The sequence below is a fragment of the Oncorhynchus mykiss genome, chromosome 5, assembly GCF_013265735.2.
Source record: "Oncorhynchus mykiss isolate Arlee chromosome 5, USDA_OmykA_1.1, whole genome shotgun sequence".
Lineage (NCBI taxonomy): Eukaryota > Metazoa > Chordata > Actinopteri > Salmoniformes > Salmonidae > Oncorhynchus > Oncorhynchus mykiss.
The window spans coordinates 44996302-45018427 of NC_048569.1; the positions used below are offsets into that span (position 1 = coordinate 44996302).

At 42.5% G+C, this 22126-nt stretch overlaps 1 protein-coding gene across 7 annotated transcripts; it reads left to right on the plus strand.

Moving 5' to 3' along the window:
* The first annotated feature begins 252 nt into the window (after positions 1-252).
* Positions 253-20660, plus strand: LOC110523928 (probable RNA-binding protein 18). Of its 7 annotated transcripts, none has more exons than XM_036977651.1 (6): positions 253-293; positions 1923-2411; positions 9075-9201; positions 9924-10010; positions 14138-14226; positions 19240-20660. In XM_036977651.1, the coding sequence occupies exons 1-6, from the start codon at positions 268-270 to the stop codon at positions 19397-19399; spliced, it is 978 nt and encodes a 325-aa protein (XP_036833546.1). In that variant the 5' UTR covers positions 253-267; the 3' UTR covers positions 19400-20660. The 7 variants fall into 7 exon arrangements, with proteins under 7 accessions (XP_036833546.1, XP_036833548.1, XP_036833549.1 ...); XM_036977652.1 differs by lacking the exon at positions 253-293 and adding an exon at positions 710-1037 and having other exon boundaries at positions 1919-2411; XM_021603081.2 differs by lacking the exon at positions 253-293 and adding an exon at positions 710-943.
* The last annotated feature ends 1466 nt before the right edge of the window (positions 20661-22126 follow it).

A 22126-nucleotide genomic window follows, 5' to 3' on the forward strand; every position in this document is an offset into this window, starting at 1 on the left:
AAATGGTATTCTTCAAGAATCAATGGGTATGTTACAGTATATCATTAATGTATTAGTCCAAAAGATTATGTAGCAAGGACTAAAGATTTAACTGTAGCATTTTACCAGCCTTTATAAGCCCAGGGGTATTAGATAGTTGACTGCATATCGATCATATCAATATCAATCATGCATGTGACACGCTGACACGAAAGCTAACTAGCTTAGCATGATGGCTACTACTAGCTAACGTTAAAACGTTTGTGGAATGTATCTGTCATATATGGAATGAAGGTCGTTGGACATGCATTCGAGTAAGCTTAAAGACATATTGGATCGATACAAGAGTATATTTGGGATTTGATCTTTACACTGTAACTACTGTATGCATGCACTACTTAGTTGCATTTTAATGTTACTACTTAGCTATATCTTGTAAAATGTGTTTTTTTTGCGCAAGGCTGTGAAGAGCGTTGGAAAAAATGCCGCGTTCAAAATAACTGGGAACTCAGAATTCCCTGACTTCCGACTTTAGTGGGTGACAGCTTGGACCTCGTGAAAAAAAAAACTCCAGCTAGGGAAAATCGTTTTGAACGGCCATCCGATGCTAGTCGGACATAGGAAACTCGGAAATAACCGACTTGTTGGTTTGTTGAACGCGGCACGTGTATAACTACAACCAGTTAGCAAGTCGGACATTTCAGAGTTTTTTAGTTCCGACTAAAATATCACTGACGTCATGATTTGACCTCATTCCTTTCACGAATACTCAGTTGTCTTGAAAGCAGCAATAGCTGGAGCCGACGCTTGCGTTATTACTCATATTCATTCAAATGATATGTTTTGGGTGTCATCAATGTGTGTGCTCCTTTTGGGCGAGATTGTGTAAGACGTCATTCACAAGCGCCTTTGTTTTTGCTATCTTGCGGCTAGCAGCTAGCTCACCGGAGCTTTGTGTACTAAGGTATTTTATCTAAATTATAGAATTCAATTGACGTTTTGTTGATATAGTAATCTCTAAACGTTGAGCCGTTCACCGTCAGACAACGTTTCTACCGAACAAGGTAAATTAAACGTTTGATACATACACTTAATTCTAGCATAATAACTAGCTTACTTCGTTAGCAAAGCTTGACACCCCTCCGTGTCGAGGGCTCTTGGCATTGACAAATCCATGTTGCAAAGTGAACAGAAACACAAAACAAACAATTGATATATATATATATATGTATATGTATTTCATCATGGTTTATCTTTAGTCATCTAACTAGATCCATTGCCAATGATAGTTAACTGGATTGCTGTTAACGTAAACTAGCTAGCTAAACCAAATCAAATTGTATTGTATCGCGTACACATATTTTGCAGATGTTGTTGCGCGTACACATATTTTGCAGATGTTGTCGCGGGTGTAGCGAAATACTTATGTTCCCAGCTCCAACAGTGCAGTAATACCTACAATACAATACACGCAAATCCCCCAAAGGAAGAAGTTCAGAAATATTAGAACGAGCAATGCATGTCATAGTTTGTGATATAAATATAGATGCATATCATGGTGTGTATAGACATTATGGACAGTAACGTAAATTAATTGAAAAGGTGTACAACAGCAGTTATATAACATGAGCTGTTACTAGCATTCAGTATATACACATGAAGTAGGTAAAACAGTATGTAAACATTATTAAAGTGACCAGTGTACTGGGCTGAGGCTGGCTAGTGGTGACTATTTAACAGTCTGATGGCTAGTTAATATTTCTGTCTGAACAGTGAACGCAGTGAAACGTATTATCACAAAAAAATAGAACCTGTGATTAGCTAGCTAGGCTACTTGATGTTTTCATTTTCATAGGGGTTTATCAGTATTTAATCAAGTTGTGGGCCACATTATTTTGCCGAAGGGCACACTCCCAAAGCCTATCTCTCTCTTTCCCTCTCAGGAGACCCATGGAGTCGGCAGTGGAGACGGCGGAGAATTCCCCCATTGTTACAGAACGCGAGAAACCTATTCGGTCTGCAGTAGAGACAGTGGAGCGTCCTTCTTCTACCATTTCAGAAGGGAAGGAACCCACACCATCAGCCGTGGAGGACCAGGATGTCACCGTAGTTTCAGAAAGCAAGAAAACTACACCTTCTGCAGTGGTGACGGCAGACGATGATGTCACTATCACTTCAGAAAGCAAGAAACCTACACCTTCTGCAGTGGAGACGGCAGACGATGATGTCACTATCATTTCTGAAAGCAAGAAACCTACACCTTCTGCAGTGGAGACGGCAGACGATGATGTCACTATCATTTCAGAAAGCAAGAAACCCACGACAGCACAGCTGGCAGTGGAGACCGTGGAGAATGCCTCTATCATTTCAGAAAGCTCGTCACACGAAGGCCATCGCCTGTGGATCGGGAACATCGATCCTAAAATCACAGAGTGAGTGAATCCTCTTGGCCCGAACCTCGAGGTAGAATTTGTCCCTAACCACAGCTCTAGGATCAGATCACCCTACTCTAAAATCCTTGCCTTAACCATCAGGCAGATTAAACATGTATTTAACCCTGAACCAGTGGTACGGTAGCCTCGTACAACCAGCCTAATCTCACCAGCTTGCTACACAGATACGAATCATTTATGTGAGCTTGCGAGATCAGGCTGGTTGTACGAGGCTAGTTGTTAAGGGCAACTTTTACTCTCTCCGCCCCTGACTGGGAGGTGGGGCGCTCGCTCCTCCCTGCCAGGGAGGCAATGCAGCAGCAGCCCAGCGGAGCAACCGCCGTGACTGGCCTGTATGATTGATTAGCCGTGTGTCTGTGAGGGCTGGAGAATGAGCAGACAACGTTGGGCGTGTGAAAGAGAGGCACTCGGGCATGGCGACCTGTTCTGCTGAAGGGCTGCCATCATTTCTCACTCACCTGGCGTGTTTACTCTGTCAACCTGTAGCTTGCTGGCTGCTCTTTTTGCTTCAGAAGAAGGAGTGGGTGGAGGGCAGCACAGGTTGGGATTGGCTGGTGGGCCCCTGGAAAATGTACAGCTTGCTGGGGCTGGTGTCTAGACAGGCATTTCCTTCCCCTCTACCCTCTGTTTTCCTTTAAATAACCTGGTGTGCATCCCAAATGGCACCCTATTCCCATAGGACTCTGGTCAAAAGTAGTGCACTACATAGGGTATAAGGAAAACAACAAAATATGCCCACAGGCTGGTGATTGGTAAGATGAATTAGTTCACATGCTCCAAGTGTTTGTTGTAGCAAGACCTACTTCAGGGCCCTCCTCTCTGTAAAGTGACATGCAGGCAGGTAGCACTGTAGAGAGGTCTGTTCTTGTTTTCTGAGTGAGGGTCAGTATTCAGCTACAGGCACTTTGTTCTTTTTCTTTTTACAGCGAGCCAGGAGATCAAATAAGTGGGTAATGGAGATGTGAGGTACAAATCTCTGCTGTAATTTCTTATTTTTTACCGCTAATGTGTAGTCTCTGTCAGAGAGATTGATTGTGGTGTTGAAGAGGAGATGGTAAAAAAAAATAAAAAATAGTATTGCAATATATAGGGACTAGTGGGCCATTTGGGACAAAGTCTTAGACTCACTGCTTGCTGTAGCATCAGGAGCCATTGATCACTCATTTCTCTAAGGAGAAGTCCAAACTGGAAGATTCCCCCAGGGCATCTGGCACTACAGTTGCACTCTGAAATCTGGCGGGAAACGTTGTACACTCTTTTAACACGACCACACGGTTTCCACAACTGCTACTAGGCTACTTTCTCTCTCTCTTTCTCTCGTCCCTCTAACGTTCTCTCTGTGTTTTCTCTCTGTCTCTCTCAGCCAAGAATCCTTTCTTTTCTCGTTATTTTCCATGCTAATTAATCCACAGGTCTTAATGATGTCAGATCCTCAGCACCATCATCAGTCATGATCTCGAGCCCTCCAGATCTCTGGAAGAATCCAGTCTCGGGACAATGCTGAGCGATTGCTCAATTCCCTGTTTTTTTTCCCCCTTCTCTTGGAGAAACTAAAAGAGTGGTAGAAAAGCTGAACTGAAGTTGGGAGATCATCGGCGTTTAGCTTGTTGAAAAATGCATAATTCCGGGGTCACAGTCTGGATTCTGTGAATGATTATTTGAATGATATAGGCTGCATTTCATCTGGGAATGCTTTTGCTACCTTCCCCATATCTCAGGGAGCAGAATCAACACTTTGGCGCATTTTGTTTTTGAAGAGGCAGCTGAGCTCTTATAGCAGCAGATGTGATATCTTGCGTAACACGTTGTGCACCAGTCTCAGGCACGGGCTGTCGTTAGACAAACACCAGCCTGACTGTGTTTCAGGAGTGTGTCTTTAGCTAAGGAGACAGTCATCAGGTGAGAGGGACAACACCCCAACCCACCTGCTCGACCCGCCTGCCCAGGCACATCTCCCCCACACACACACACACACACACACACACCACACACATGGCTAGAGTTGGCACAATTACCGTATAACTGTGTAACTGACAATTATGGATGAAGACCGTCATGAAAATAAGATAACCGTTAAAATAACAAATGTGGACAAAACAGCTGACCGAAGAAGGAATTGGCTGGGCATTTGTGCGGTTGAGTCCGTTTCTGCTGTAACGGACTCTACAGTAACATGGACTTAACAACACCGAGGACATTTTGTTGCTCCTTGCTGAGACGAGCAAGGCGTTGTAACATACACATTTTCTGTTTCAGTGGTTCCCAAACTTTTTATAGTCCCCCGTACCCCTTCGAACATTCAACCTCCAGCTGCGTACCCCCTCTAGCACCAGGGTCAGCTTACTCTCAAATGTTGTTTTTTGCCATCATTGTAAGCCTGCCACACACACACATTACAACATATTTATTCAACATAATGAGTGTGAGTTTTTGTCACTACCCGGCTCGTGGGAAGTGACAAAGAGCTCTTGTAGGATCAGGGCACAAATAATAATAATCAATCATTTTGCTTTTTATTTAACCATCTTACATATAAAACCTTATTTGTTCATCAAATTGTGAGTAACTCACCACAAGTTATTGAGAAGGGTGTGCTTGAAAGGATGCACATAACTCTGCAATGTTGGGTTGTATTGGAGAGAGTCTCAGTCTTAAATAATTTCCCACACACAGTCTGTGCCTGTATTTAGTTTCTTGCTAGTGAGGGCTAAAAAATCCACTCTTACATAGGTACGTGGTTGCAAAGAGCCTCTCTGTGGATGCTGCAGTGTACCCAAGTGGCGTCGGGAGCAACTGCTTGCACAGCTTGCATAGATGGAGGAACTGTAGGCGCTGGGCCGCTTCACCGCATGGTTATTTAACAGATGTCCAGCTTGGCTCGGGTTCATGCTTTCACAGAAGAACCCCATCGAGCAAGGAGATCACTCCTCCCCTCACCAACCCTTAGCTGCCCTCCTCAACCTCCTGCCGGCCAGCACGTTTTACAGCCCCCAGGAGAAGTGCATTGTGGTCTGTTAAATCGTGGTCCCGTCCCCTCCTGTGGTCCTTCCCGGTGTATCAGCCCACTATCAATTCCTCAATCTGTACCAGAAGCATGTCGCAGGAAGACGCTCCATTCCAGCCTGCAGAGGGTGGAGTCTGGGAAAGTGAGAAATTCTGCTTGTCGAAGAAAGCTCCTGGGAGGCCAAGGAAAGACATTAATACATCCAGTCCATGGGTGTATCCACAATAAGATCCTATACCCAATGTAGTCCACTAATTTTGACCGGGCCCCATAGGGCTTTGGTCAAAAGTGGCGCACTATATAGGGAATAGGGTGCCATTTGGGACGTAACCCGGGATCCCTAGTACTCCCCCAAATCCTGCTCCTAGGCTACATACCTTTCCACGATTTAAAAATAACTGCTGGAGAAATGTATGAAAGCAACAAGCATCTCTGTTAGGCTACTTGTACACAACACAATTCCCAGGCAGTCACTCCGGAAGAAAAAAAATAAAGGCTCACCCATGTTTTTGTTTATTCATTTACGTAACATAGGCTATCAAAGGACATTCACATTGTAATTATTTTACATTGTGAAATAATGTAGATATGTCTTTAAACTTATTGATTAGACTTCCATAGGAAACATTTTGTGTTGTATCTGACCTAAGCTTGAGATCAATGAATACCGGTTAGACCTAGGCTATTGCCTGACCTGAGACTCTATTGCATTATGTGGAATTCAACGTCAGCCAATGTAGCTGAATGTCATGCTTTCAACATACCTGTGATGACTATGACACAACCACTACCTGTTTTATAAATCCATAAGAGATCATGAATATAGCCAAAAGTTTGGACACACCCACTCATTCAAGGGTTTTTCTTTACTTTTTACTATTTTCTACATTGTAGAATAATAGCGAAGACATCAAAACACATATGGAATCATGTAGTAACCAAAAAAGTGTTAAACAAATCAAAATATATTTGAGATTCTTCAAAGTAGCCACCCTTTGCCCTGATGACCGCTATGCACACGCTTGGCATTCTCTCAATCAGGCTTCACCTGGAATGCTTTTCCAGCAGTCTTGAAGGAGTTCCCACATGCTGGGCACTTGTTGGCTGCTTTTCCTTCACTTTGCGATCCAACTCATCCCAAACTATCTCAATTGGGTTGAGGTCGGGTGACTGTGGAGGCCAGGTCATCTGATGTAGCACTCCATCACACTCCTTCTTGGTCAAATAGCCCTTCTACAGCCTGGATGTGTGTTGGTCATTGTTCTGTTGAAAAACAAATGATAGTCCCACTGAGCGCAAACCAGATGGGATGGTGTATCGCTGTGGTAGCCATGCTGGTTAAGTGTGCTTTGAATTCTAAATAAATCAGACTGTCACCAGCAAAGCACCCCCACACCATCACACCTCCTCCTCTATGCTTCACGGTGGGAACCACGCATGCGGAGATCATCTGTTCACCTTCTTTGGATCTCACGAAGACGCAGCGGTTGGACTCATCAAAAGAAAGGACAGATCTCCATCGATCTAATGTCCATTGCTCATGTTTCTTGGCCCAAGCAAGTCTCTTCTTCTTATTGGTGTCCTTTAGTAATGGTTTCTTTGCAGCAATTCGACCATGAAGGCCTAATTCTCCTCTGAACAGTTCATGTTGAGATGTGTCTGTTACTTGAACTCTGTGAAGCATTTATTTGGGATGCAATTTCTGAGGCTGGTAACTCTAATGAACTTATCCTCTGCAGCAGAGGTAACTCTGGGTCTTCCTTTCCTATGGTGGTCCTCATGAGAGCCACTTTCATCATAGCGCTTGATGGTTTTTGCGACTGCACTTGGAGAAACTTTCAAAGTTCTTGAAATGTTCCGCATTGTCTGACCTTCATGTCTTAATGATGGACTGTCATTTCTCTTCACTTATTTGTGCTGTTCTTGCCATAATATGGACTTGGTATTTTTCCAAATAGTGCTATCTTCTGTATACCTCCCCTACGTTGTCACAACACAACTGATTGGCTCAAGTGCATTAAGAAGGAAAGAAATTCCTCAAATTAACTTTGAACAAGGCACACCTTTCAATTGAAATGCATTCCAGGTGACTACCTCATGAAACTGGTTGAGAAAATGCCAAGAGGGTGCAAAGCTGTCATAAAGGCCAAGGGTGGCTACCTTGAAGAATCGCAAATATATTTTGATTCAACACTTTTTTTTGGGTTACTACATGATTCCATATGTGTTATTTCATAGTTTTGATGTCTTCCCTATTAAAAAAGAAGAACCCTTAAATGAGTAGGTGTGTCCTACCTTTTGACTGGTACTGTATATTGTGACTCTATGACTAGGTAGCCTTTCTATTCATCTGTTCATGCCCAGTCTACACTGTTGATGTTCTTCTGATAACGCCCTGAAGTTTTAGCATGCAGCATAGGCTTTTGGCGTGCACGGACAGTGATATTTGGCTCGGACAATAGAGAGAATGCACTCTCCTACGCACAGACTGCATGCTAGGCTGCCCACCAATACAGACCGTCGACATTCTCTGCTTCTTGTTCAGACTGCCCCCCCCCCCCACCCCCCCATTACAGCTTGGACTAAATATATCTCCTTTACTGTTGTCCCAATTTCTCACTCTGTTGTACGGTAGATGACGTGTGCGAGATCCCTTCTACTTGAACTTCACAGTGTGTCGAATGAGTGTAGGCTTGAATCTTATCCCAAAATGTTGAGTCTTGTGTCAGGGGGTATAACCTCAAGTTCCCTCTGAATCACTGGTACAGCTGTTGGCCACGGTCATGACAAATTCATCTATTGATTGGTACAAGGCCGGGCCAGTACAGTATGTACTGCTGTAAGGGACTCTTCATAGTTTAGCACTTGATAACAGGGCAATGAGGCTACCATCGAGACCACCTCAAGGGTCAGACGGTCAAGCAATTATTATTATTTATTTTTTTATGGATCCTGGATGTTAGTGACAATGAATCCCACTGCTAATAACCTTCTGAATGGAAGGTGGACGCGTTCAATTTCCCACGACTATTGTAGGCTAACAGGCCGAGGCAGTTACGGCAGCTAGCCGCACGCAGCCGTGCACTGTACAGTAGGGAATGTTTTTCTTGAAAGCAGGCTTCCTCTTTTTCTTTTTTTTTCTCTCTCTCTCATTGTCCTGCCGCTGTATCCTCTGTATTGTGTGGATGAAGGATTTACTGCGGCTCAAAAGGTGTAAGAGACCGGTCATTCTAATCAGGGGCAGGTGACAGGGAAGGCAAATATAGTCATGATGTTTTATGAATAGGTTGGACTGTCGGTGACATAGGAATGTCTGCTAATTGATGTTATGAGTCATCTTAGTTGATGGTGGAAGTCTGGCGTTGAAAGACCTGCCTGTATTGAAAGAGACATTTTTAGTCATTTATTTCATTTCAACCTCTTCTACAGTAATTCAATTTAGTCCTTTATATTAATCATAGTGTGCTTTGGAGATTACGCATGACCACTAAATGTTATTTCAAAGTAATACAGGACCGGATTTATCCAAGCAAATCAAATGCATAAACGACAAATAGAAGTTGATTTTTACTTTGTCACAGCAGATGAAAAGCGCTAGAGTGAGTCTCAGTATAAATGTGTGTGTGTTTCCTCTGCAGGTATCACCTGGTGAAGCTTCTGGAGAAGTTTGGGAAGGTGAAACAGTTTGACTTTCTGTTCCACAAGTCTGGACCGTTGGAGGGCCAGCCCAGAGGATACTGTTTCGTTAACTTCCACACCAAAGAGGTACGACACCACACCAGCCATTTCACATCTTTCAATTCCAAGAAAAGATAAGTCTCTACCTCCATATGAATTTACATTGGCGTCATTTAGCAGACGCTCTTATCCAGAGCGACGTAATAGTGCATTCATCTGAAGACCGCTAGTCGAGACAACCACATTTCACACTCGTTGTGAAGGGAATGTTTCCTAAATTAAGTCGTTATCAAGCTTATTGGGAGTGATAAGTGCGTTTGTATAAATATTAACTCACAAAAGTGAAAAGTTGGGGCAAGTCAAAAGCTATACACGGAATAGACAAAAGATACAGTATAGCCAACCGTTTCCCCATCTCTCCCCGTGAAGATATTGCTTCAAACTTCATAGGGCTCTTCAGGGCTCCACCAAAGCTAAGATAAAGATCTCTTATTCACTGTGAGTGTCTCGAGTGTGATGGGAGGCTGTCCCTGGGGTGTTATTCAGAGGAAGTGTGTATTTATTAGCCTCATGCACGCAAACACACACACACACACACCACTAGAGCCCCACGGACTGGGTGATCCATCAGTCATTACTGTCTCTGTTATCACTTTATGATAGAGAATAATGACATATTGATTTGTGTAAGAGCTCTTGGATAAGTGTCTGCTAAATGACTACAATGTAATGATACTGGCCTGGTTTTTCATGGTGAAATGTGTTTATATTTTTATGAGGATCAAACCCCTTTTTTCCCCCGTCTCCAGGAGGCTGAGAGGGCAATCCATTGTCTGAATGGGAAGCTGGCCCTGTCCAAGAAGCTAGTGGTGCGCTGGGCACACGCACAGGTAAAGGTAAATGTCACCCGGTTAAACCTCTCGCCTTTACTACACACACACACACAGCATGGCCTGTGATTCATTGTGTGTCCCTCTCTTAGGGCAAAAAGGCTAGCCTAAATCAGGTTCTGAAGTTGTCCGGACTTAAGCCTAAGCGTCCTGCATGCAGCAGTGTGTTTGCCTGTGGTCTGGTCAGTGGTGTGTGTGTGTGTGTGTGTGTGTGTGTGTGTGTGTGTGTGTGTGTGTGAGTGAGTGTTGTTGGGTACAACAAAATGGCCACAAATTGACTAGGAGTGTAGAACAGTAGCAGAAAGGCAGGCGTGTAGGACTGGAGAGGACAGTGCTCCAGACAGTCCCTCTAGGCAGGGGGGAGATCTCTTGGACTCCAGCAACCCTGGTCTGTCCCTAACAATAGGCAGCTAGCTGCCTGTATGGACTAAGGAAATCCTGTATGGGGCCGAATCACGCCCCTCCTGTACACCCCCCGTCCCCCACTCTCCCCTGAGGGGAATGAGACACCAGGTTCAGGTCAAGGTTAACAGTGCAGCCCTCCTTTGACAATAACAAGCAGCGGACAACTGGTTCCAGACCCCCACCACCACCCCCCCCCCACTCCTCTCAAGATTCATGACATGCTCCCCACACACAAGACAGATCAAGAATAACAAATCGCATTTTATTTGGCACATGCTTCGTAAACCCATAGGTGTAGACTAACCGTGAAATGCTTACTTCCCAACATGCAGAAAGGAAGAGATAGAAAAATACACAACGAGTAACGATAACTTGGCTATATACACGGGGTACCAGTACAGAGTTGATGTGCAGGGGTACGAGGTAATTGAGGTAGATATGGACATATAGGGATTTTAACCTTTATTTAACTAGGCAAGTCAGTTAAGAACACATTCTTATTCACAATGACGGCCTACCAAAAGGCAAAAGGCCTCCTGCGGGGACGGGGGCTGGGATTAAAAAATAAAATAAATAACATATAAATATAGGACAAAACACACATCACGGCGAGAGACAACACTACATAAAGAGAGACCTAAGACGACAACATAGCAAGTCAACAACACATGACAACACAGCGTGGTAGCAGCACAAAACATGGTACAAACATTATTGGGCACAGACAACAGCACAAAGGTCAAGAAGGTAGAGACAACAATACATCACGCAAAGCAGCCACAACTGTCAGTAAGTGTTTCCATGATTGAGTCTTTGAATGAAGAGATTGAGATAAAACTCTCCAGTTTGAGTGTTTGTTGCAGCTTGCTCCAGTTGCTAGCTGCAGCGAACTGAAAAGACGAGCGACCCAGGGATGTGTGTGTTTTGGGGACCTTTAACAGAATGTGACTGGCAGAATGGGTGTTGTATGTGGAGGATGAGGTCTGCAGTAGATATCTCAGATAGGGGGGGAGTGAGGCCTAAGAGGGTTTTATAAATAAGCATCAACCAGTGGGTCTTGTGACAGGTACACAGAGATGGCCAGTTTACAGAGGAGTATAGAGTGCAGTGATGTGTCCTATAAGGAGCATTGGTGGAAAATCTGATGGCCGAATGGTAAAGAACATCTAGCCGCTCATGAGCACCCTTACCTGCCAATCTATAAACAATATGTCCGTAATCTAGCATGGGTAGAATGGTCATCTGAATCAGGGTTAGTTTGGCAGCTGGGGTGACGATAGAGGAAACCAAGTCTACATTTAACTTTAGCCTGCAGCTTTGATATGTGCTGAGAGAAGGACAGTATACCTTCTAGCCATACTCCCAAGTACTTGTATGAGGTGACTACCTCAAGCTCTAAACCCTCAGAGGTAGTCATCACACCTGTGGGGAGAGGGGCATTCTTCTTACCAAACCACATGACCTTTGTTTCGGAGGTGTTCAGAACAAGGTTAAGGGTAGAGACAGCTTGTTGGGATAAAGTGACGAGGCAACAGGATAGACAAACAGCAACAGCTGCGCACGTGATGAGTCAAACGAGGTAGTGCATAAAGGGTCAATACACAGAAAGTCCGGGCTATTGGTTAACTATTTAACTAACTATTTAGCAGTCTTATGGCTTGGGGGGTAGAAGCTGTTTAGGGTCCTGTTGGTTCCAGTGCATCGGTATAGCCTGCCGTGCGGTAGCAGAGAGAACAGTTTATGTCTTGGGCGGCTGGAGTCTTTGATGATTTCTAGGACCTTCCACTGACTGGTGTAGAGGTCCTGGGTGGCTGGGAGCTCGGCCCCAGTGGCGTACTGGGCCGTCCGCACGTGTGTGCGTCTGGTCTATTCCCACATCCCCATGTCTGACTCACTGAGCCATTCTGTATCGAGTGACATCAATGCCAATAGAATTCAATCATTTTGATTACATTTTTTTATATGATTTTTAAGTAAACGGTCACGTCATTCAAGGATCCGTGCTGTTTCATTTTCCTTGTAATTGCCATGTTCTGTATAGTATAACGTCACCATGGCTTAACCGAGGGGATGGACAGGCCGACTGTCTGGAGATCTTCAGCTTTGTCATCAGACATGCGTCAACCACTGGACGGATGTTCCCCCCCCCCCCCCCCCCCCCCCCCCAGAAACGTTGAGAGTTGGTCGCCTCTGAGCCTGTCCTTTTTGAACCTGTGAACTTAAAGATAATGGAGGGAAGAGGCACTGATCTAAGGAGAGAAATGTGATACGGGTCTCGCGTGCAGTAAATAGACCCGTGGTGCTGGCCTATCCGGAACGTATAGGATGCATTCTTATAGAACGACTTGTGAAAATGGAGGGAAGGGAGTATTTGAGGGTCATTGTTTGACGCCTAATCATGGTCCTAAATGAATGACCTCAGCATCTATTATGACTAGTGGGTTGTTAAGTACTCTGGCGTGAGAAAGCAAGGGCCCGTTTGTTTGCTTTCATTGTAATACTTATTTCCATGTTGCGTTGAGGAATAGTCATCTTCATGACCGATATGTGGTTGTCTCACCTAGCTATCTTAAAGGGACGCTTTGGGATTCTGGCAATGAGGCCCTTTCTCTACTTCCCCAGTCCGATGACCTCATGGATGCCATTTTTATCTCTGCGCCCAGTCTAAAGGAAGTTGGAGGTAGTTCAGCGAGCCAATGCTAACTAGCATTAGCGCAATGACTGGAAGTCTATGGTATCGACTAGCATCCTGGCAGATGCCATGGACTTCCAGTCGTTGCTCCGACGCCAGTTAGAAATTGCGCTAAACGCTAGTTAGCAACTTCCTTCAGACTGCACACAGAGGCATAGAAATGCCACGAGTTACTCTGACTCCGGGGAGGTAGATAAAGGGCTCCATCGCCAACCTCCTGAAGTGTCCCTTTGGGACGGATGCACCAACTGTAAGTCTCTCGGGATAAGAGCGTCTGCTAATGGACTAATGTAAAAATAAATGTCATTCATCCATTCATATTGGTTCAGAAAGCGGCACTTTTTGAAACCATGGTGATCATGGCACTTATTAAAAATGCATCCTATTGATCCTAACTGATTACTAGACCTGGTAAGTCTAATATGAGTCTTTTCTTGTATGTTGATGTGTTTTTTTCCCCGTTCTTCTCTCTACAGGTTCACATTGCATCACTCACGTTGGGGAAGTTGTGAGGGGCGGTTTTGAGAGGAATGAATGCACAGTTATATTGCTGTGCCGTTCACCTTCCCCCACAATGCCTCAGAAAAGGGCATCACAATGCCAGTGAGGGGATTTGACCAAAAGCAGCAGCAGCAGACCAACGGGGTGACCTGGTCCTTCCCTGGTCTATGGTGCAACCGTAATCTAAACGGGCTCCGCTCTGGTTACCTGGTCCAACCATGACCGTACCGTAAGCTAGCTGGGCCCCAAAGCTCTGCTCCATCTGTGGTTACCAGCTCATGTTCTGCTCAGCAGCCAGCCATGTGGGAGGAAGTTGCAGTTCATTCTCTAGAAACTCTCCTTATACCTCTTCATGTCCTATGTTACTTTACTTGCATGTCTCACAGATGTTCTTCTCCTTGCTTTTGTTTTTGTATCTCTGTTTGTTTGTCTGCGTCTCTCTATATCTCTATTTGTCTCTCTCTCTCTCTCTCTCTCTCTCTCTCTCTCTCTCTCTCTCTCTCTCTTTCTCTCTTTCTCTCTTTCTCTCTTTCAGAGGTTTGAGGGTTTCAGAGGGGATAAGAATGGTCCTGCCAGCCTGGAGCCGTCCTGCAGCGCAGAACTAGACTTACCAACCAATCTCAGGTTGGTCCAAGCTGTCTCTCTGACCCTCCTCCCTCTCTGACTCTCCCTTCATACTTCACTCACTCACCCTCCCTCCCTCCCTCCCTACACTATTTTAGACGCCTATAAATTACAGTATGATATACCAGGTTAGGGTGTAAGTTAGACTCATGATCAACACCTAAAAGTCTTAACTTAAATGTATTTAAAAGCTGGAATCCTACTTGGTGAAACTGCCACGTCCATTTGCGACATTATAACAACAAAGAAGTTGCTGCCGACTAAGGACACAGTTTTTTCCCCCATCGGCCATAATTGCGCGTGCGATAGAACAGCAGAACATGTACTGCAATGTATTTCGCAATGTTGCGCGAGACGCTCCTCGCCTTCGCTCCGGCAACAAAAAACAACATGGTGATGATCAAATGTGATTTGATCACATGCGCCGAATGCAACCCGGTGCAGACCTTTACCGTGAACTGCTTACTTTACAAGCTGCTTGCTTGTTTCTGGAACGATGCAGTTCACAAGATAACGTTCAGAAGATATTTATAGAGAAAGTTTCAACGTTTAATCACCACATGCACAAGGTGTTAAAAACAGTACAGTGAATTTCTTACCGAGAGCTCTTTCCCAACAATACGGTGATATTCCCTCATCAATCTACACACAATAACCCATATTGACAAAGCAAAAACAGGTTTTGACTTTTTATTTATTTTCATTTGTAATACATTTGCGATCACATTTACATAAGTATTCTGACCCTTGACTCTTGTACTTTGTTGAAGCACCTTTGGCAGCGATTACAGCATCGAGTCTTCTTGGGTATGACCCTACAAGCTTGGCATACCTGTATTTGGGGAGTTTTTCATATTCTTCTCTGCAGATCCTCTCAAGCTCTGTCAGGTTGGATGGGGAGCGTTGCTGCGAAGCTATTTTCAGGTCTCTCCAGAGATGTTCAATTGGGTTCAAGACTTGGTTCTGGCTGGGCCACTCAAGGACATTGTCAAGGACATTGTCCCGAAGCCACTCCTGTGTTGTCTTGGTCCTGAACTCTCTGGAGCAGGTTTTCATCAAGGATCTCTCTGCACTTTGTTCCGTTCATCTTTCCCTCAATCCTGACTAGTCTACCAGTCCCTGCTACTAAAAAACATTCCCACAGCATGATGCTGCCACCACCATGCTTCATCGTAGCAATGGTGCCAGGTTTCTTCCAGACGTGACACTTGGCATTCAGGCCAAAGAGTTCAATCTTGGTTTCATCAGACTAAAGAATCTTGTTTCTCATGGTATGAGAGTCCTTTAGCAAACACTGGGCTGTCAGAAACTGTCAGTGCGACCATCGGGTTCTTGGTCAGCTCCCTGACCAAGGCCACCCAATTGGTCACTTTGGCCAGGCAACTAGGTGTCTGTGGTGTCTTGGTGGTTCCAAAATTCTTCCATTTAAGAATTATGGAGGCCACTTTAAAATAAAATGTTTTATACATTTGCAAAAATCAACTGTTTTCACTTTATCATTGTGGGGTATTGTGTGTAGAATGATGAGGGGCATTTTTTTATTTAATCCATTTTAGAATAAGGCTGTAACGTAACAAAATGTGGAAAAATAAAATCTATTCCTCTGTCATAATGTTCAGGGCAAATATTATCCCATGAGTAAGCTCTGGCCACCTGGTAAACATGTTACACTAAAAATGTTTTAAGTGCTATAATGGTGGATTACTCAGATTCTGTAATATATTATTTTATTCAGATACTTTGCTGAGGGAGCCTAATTACCCTATAACTCATCTGCTGGTCCTCTCAGCCAAGTTTGCCTCTCCACTGTTGTCATTTTAGTTTTGTTTTCAACTGGTGTAGCTGAAATACGGGGTGCAGCAGTCTACGGCACTGCATCTCAGTGCTAGAGGCGTCACTACAGACCCTGGTTTGATTCTAGGCTGGATCACAACCGGCCGTGATTGGGAGTCGCATAGGGTGACGCACAACAGGCCCAGCGCCATCCGGGTTAGGGTTTGGCCCGGGGTAGGCCGTCATAGTAAATAAGAATTTGTTCTTAACTGACTTGCCTAGTTAAATAAAGATTTAAAAAAATATATACATATGAAAAAGCCGAATTCACTAATTTGAGGGGGTGTCCACATACTTTTGTGTGTGTATATATAGTGTAGATAATAATACAAAATAGAATAAAACATTTAAGTACGAATAAAACCCCACAGGAACTACGATGTGAGTTAAAGAAACACGAGAATGCCAGTATATACAAGTCAGTGTCAGTACCGTATTCAGTGTGCAGGAGTGGTTGAGGTGGGTTTATACATAAAAACGTGGAAAGTAGCATTTATAAAAACAAATGGCCTCTTGAGCTCAAATGCAACACTTTTTTATTTTATTGATGAAACAACCATGTCTAAGAAGGACTTTAAAAGAGAACTTTGCTATTTTACAACAAAATCTCAATTGTTGATGTAAATGGCATGTTATAGAAGGTTCCATTTTCTTTTTGCGATTTCACTTATTTTTTTTAGAAACCTACCCCAACCAGCGATTCACTTCGTCATCTTTGTTGTGTAGTACGGGGGTTTTGGAAAATCATGAACAAATGCTCTAAAACACCAAAATGCATCCTTTTAGAAATGCTGTCATTATAGTCATGCAGGTTTTTTTTAGATGTTGTACACATGAAATTGTCATTACAAACTTTATCCGCAACATTGAATTCCATTTTCTGCGACTCGACGCTGTTACCCCTGTCCAGCTGTTCAATTGTCTGTGTAGCCTTCTGCTAGAATGGACGGAGAGGTATCGCTTGAGTCGCAAACTAAATGGAATATTACATTGCGGACAAAGTTCGGAATGACATCATTTCATGTGGTCTACATCTAAAGACCACCACTGTACTGAGACAGGGTTATTTTGGCACTCTGAAATTCAAGTACTAGAACATCTTGAAAATAAGAATTTTCTCAAGTTAGTACTTCAAAAATGATCAAATATGTTAATATGAAAAATGCATTGGTCTTACAAATGAATTTCCAGGCAGACTACAGAGTTTTATTTCCTCATGTGTTTCGCGCTCTGGTTGCCAGGCAAACTCAGATATTCCACCCACGCTGCCACTCAGCCAGGCAGGTACAGAACTGACTGATCAGGCACCACCAAACGTCACATCGATAGCTAAAAATTTAATTTAATTTTTATTTCACCTTTATTTAACCAGGCTAGTTGAGAACAAGTTCTCATTTACAACTGCGACCTGGCCAAGATAAAGCATAGCAGTGTGAACAGACAACAACACAGAGTTTACACATGGAGTAAACAATAAACAAGTCAAACATTTTTTTTTTAAAGAGTCTATATACATTGTGTGCAAAAATCATGAGGAGGTAGGCGAATAATTACAATTTAGCAGATTAACACTGGAGTGATAAATGATCAGATGGTCATGTGCAGGTAGATTAAATTGACGTTTATGAAGGGGTTTTGCGACCCAACCAGGGATGTATTTGAGGTTAAACGCACGTAAACGCCATTTACGCACCTTTTTATTTTGTTAATTATAGTTTACGCACTTATAATTGCATCCCCAGCGTTGATCAACGCTCAGAAGCCTTCTTGATCTGCGTTCTAATTGCAAATTATTAATGTATGCTCGTTATGTTCGCCTGCTCCCCCGGATTTGCCTTGTTAGCAGTATATTCATTCACCTCTCTGTCCTACGGGAAACTCGGCTGTGTCAACAGATCCCCCAAACAAAAACCTCCCTGACTCGGAAGAATGAGTGGACATCTGGTAAATAGTCGCTGATATTTCAGTCAGATGTCTTGCTAGTTTATGTAGCTGAAGGGCTCTGGTTGATAATCTGGTAGCTAGCTATGGCTAGAAGGATGAAGTTAGAAACTAATGTTGAATGGAGGCTGCAAGGAAGGACGCAAAGGAGATACACAGAGAGAGGACGCATTGAAGCAAGTTAGGAGAGAGGTTAGTATTACAGTGGTTCCCAAACTTGGGGTCGGGGACCCATGTGGGGTTCTTTAAAATGTTAAATAGGGTCCCCTGAGAGAATCTTATCAAACACATGAATAACTTGTTTCTCTTCAAATGGGTATAGAATATAACATTTGAGAGTAAACTAGGGGCCTTTTACACTGTTAGAATTCACTTTTATGTCAATGTGTTGGGACAGCCTGTGGGACCTAAGATTTTGTGAAATATAAAGACCATTTAAATATAAAGACAATGTAATATTATCAGGTACATTGAACAAAAAAATATTAACGCAACATGCCACAATTTCAAAGATTTTACTGAGTTATAGTTCATATAAGAAAATCAGTCGACGTCATCAGTACTGACTTACCACTCATGTATGTATGTAATAAATAAGTAGTGAAACGTAATATTGAGTAAAACTTGTAAGGAAGGTAGTGATGATTAGTAAATTCTATTTTTTTTATCTGGTTGTGGCAGTATACTGCCATCTGGTGGTGACTAGAAACAATTGCAAAATAGGAACTATTATCCTATGGTCCTTGAAAATAAATATTTGTGCTTGAAAAAGTACTTCAAAGTCCTTGAATGTGACTTGTCACTGTCTGTACGAACCTTGCTGAGAGCATTTCCATTTCTAAAAGGACATATTTGGTGCAGGTAAGTTTCTCAAAAACAAGTGAAAATTGCACAACCAAAGTGTCTGGACCCTTCTATAACATGCCATTTACATCAGAAAATTAGATTTGTTTGTAAAAAAGTTCAATTCTACTTGAAGGGAGAGTCCTCAGGAAAGTGCATTTAATTTAATGTACCATAAACTTCAATAACACAAACTCACCAACCATAGACCAGTCAGTGTGGAGGAAGAGAAAAAAGAGTTTCCTTTATTCCTTCTGCACCCCCCCCACCCCTCGCTCTCCCTTGTTTACTTCCCCACTCAGTCACTCACTCTATAGCTCTCTCACAGTCACACTCTCTCCCTCTCTTGCTCTCTCCTTCCTACTCACTCTCTCTTCTTCTCCCTCCCATACAAAGTACGAGTGCGAAGATTCGTGCCATCGAGGCCAAGCTTCAGATGATGGAGGAGAACCCAGACGAGGAGTACCAGGGCCCCTCAGCCTACATGTACAACAAGCCTCCGGAGAAGAAACGCCAACAGCCTTACAGCAGACCCTTCCGCAAGTTCAGGAGATGACACACAGGGGACCGAACATCCAACACCTAGGCTTGCAAAATTCCCCCGGTAACTTTCCCCAAACTCCCAGGTTTTCCAGAATTCCTTGTTTGAAGATTCCCCGTGTTCGAAGATTCCCAATATCAGAAGGGAATAAGCAGGACATCTGGAATCCTCCAACCAGGATTTCTGGAAAACTTGGGAATTTTTACAAAGTTACTGGAATTTTGCAACCCTACCAATACCTGACTGGCTCAGTGACTTCCTCTACAGCGGTCTCCTGTAATACATTAACAGATTCCAAGACAATTGAAGTGCTAATGAACGTTACCATGATGCGAACGTATATATGGAATATGCTCAGATTGTTAAATTATTATTACACTGTAGTGTTGTGGGAGTTGCCTGATGCCAATCTGTTTGTGCTATTATCCCAACTCCTTGTCACTCATTGACAATGACTGCAATGAAGTTGGCAAGAGCACAAAAAGATCTGGGACCAGGCTATAGTGGGAGTCAGGCCACCAAACTGTATGACTTCAGGTTTGGACAGATGGCGCAACAAGCCATTAATTTTTTTTCCTATTGTGTGTTTACTTGGAAGAGGAATTATAATTTTTTTGTCAAGGAAGGTTTTGTTTTTTTGTAATCTACTTTTCTACAACTTCAGCCAAAACTATTTTTAATGGCTATATGTATTGTATGATGTGTAGAATATCACACCTTCCATTTATCTTACTATTGTTTTTCTGTTTGGATTTTTTTCAACTACACTGTTATTGTAATGTTTCATTTCTGTCTTTGCCGTTCAGTGTTGGGAGTTTGGCATTATTACCCTTCATAATTCCAATTTGACCTGATGTAGTGGACTAATACAATATAATACGTTTCCCACATGCTCTGAGTTACTTGTTATCATTAGCTACAGACCGACATTATCATGTTGGTCTGTAACAAAAAAGAAGGCAAGGCATAAAATCATGTATTTTAAAACTGAGTGGTTGTCACCATTCTGTGTTTCTTGTGATCAAAGGTTACGCTAAATGGATTTTATTCATAACACATGTGGCTATGTTTTGAGTGTGATTTGAGGGTCATCATAAGTGGAGAATGTTGAGCAACTTTGGGCAATATAACTATTTTTATTTATGCTATGACACCCAGTAAACGACATTGCAACTCAACTCGTAGATTACATTGTTCAATCATAAAATTGTCTTTGAAAACAAATAATATTTGTATTTTTTTTTATTTCAATGTAAATATACCGCCCTATATTGTTGTCTACGTGTTGTTTTTGAAGTTTGTACATGGTTATTTTATGTATCCCATCATTTGTAGATCTGCCAAATGTTTAGAAGAATCTGGTTCAACTAGAGCAGGAGATTCCCATATCTATTTACCACTCCTCATCGATGTTGTGCACGGGATATCATCTCTATCTTCAATGAGGTTTATATATTACCAGTCCTCATAGTCTGACTAATAAAAAAACACGAATAGAATTTTCTTCAATCAAGAAATTTGGCTTGATATCACATTGGGCTTCTTCACCCCGCTCCCATTAAGTGCATCTGAAATGTGGGCGTCCGATTGATGCCCACATGAGTGGTGCATGGTTACTCTGCCTGCAACCTGAATGGTAAGAAAAAGAGTAGGCCTACCTCAGAATATTTGACCTTTTGCAACATTCTTCAATATGATTTATTTAGCAATCTTCCTGTGAATTGAACATGTTTTTACAGTGACATAGCTAATGCCTGATATGATTGAAACAGCTTCCGGGAAATCACAAACTCTTGGTAGCATTCAACATGGTTATCATTTTGAAGGGGAGATCCGCGCGTCTTCAGTTATGTCTGCAACCGTGACATATTTACTGCCAAAGTTCCAGTTACTCGCGCGGGTCTCAAGATAGTAGTCTGTATATTGGAAATCATGATTATCCATCGTTTCAATCATTAATAAATTAATTACTGCTAGTTGGTATTTTTGATGCTGTGATAGAAAGGCGTTTTTAGGATGATCATCATGAGTCAATGAGACAAGCATATTGTCTTCAAGGTCCTAGAAACACCAAATTTGGGGTGAGAATGAGATGTCATGTTAATTTTGTGTCAAATTTTCCATAGATCCTCTTGCAGAATCAAACTTTCCCGTTGAGATTTTAATCCGTCAGTAATCGGATATAAGAAACAATCCCTAATATTAATATTTAATATAATAGTCAAGGTATCAATAATAATAATACATTGACATTAGAGGCCTAATAATAAATTGGACTGTAAATAAACGACCTTTATTTTGTGTGTCTCGTTTGAAATCTTCTCGTCTATAGTCTCGCAAAGTGAAAGAATCCTAAATAAAGTATAGCATGAATAATTTAACCTTAATAAACCTTTATGGTGCATAATTATGTTGCAATTAAAAAATAAAATAAAAACATGATTCGATGAGGTGCTATGTTTCTAATGACTGTCTTCTTTAGAATGACTTTACAAGAAAGATAGCCAGTTAAATCACTTCCCGGAGACACTTCGTTTTGTATGATGGTTTGTGTGAGGAATGCAGAAGTAATAGGCGAATCTAAATATGCAATAATAAACACACATTAAAAGGAACTATTCAACACCTAAATAGTTATTTTCAATTCAACCTAAATCATAAAGGATTGACTTGAACCCACATTATCCAACATCAGACTTACTTTAATTTGGAAATAGGTTATTTATTACGACCCATAACAGA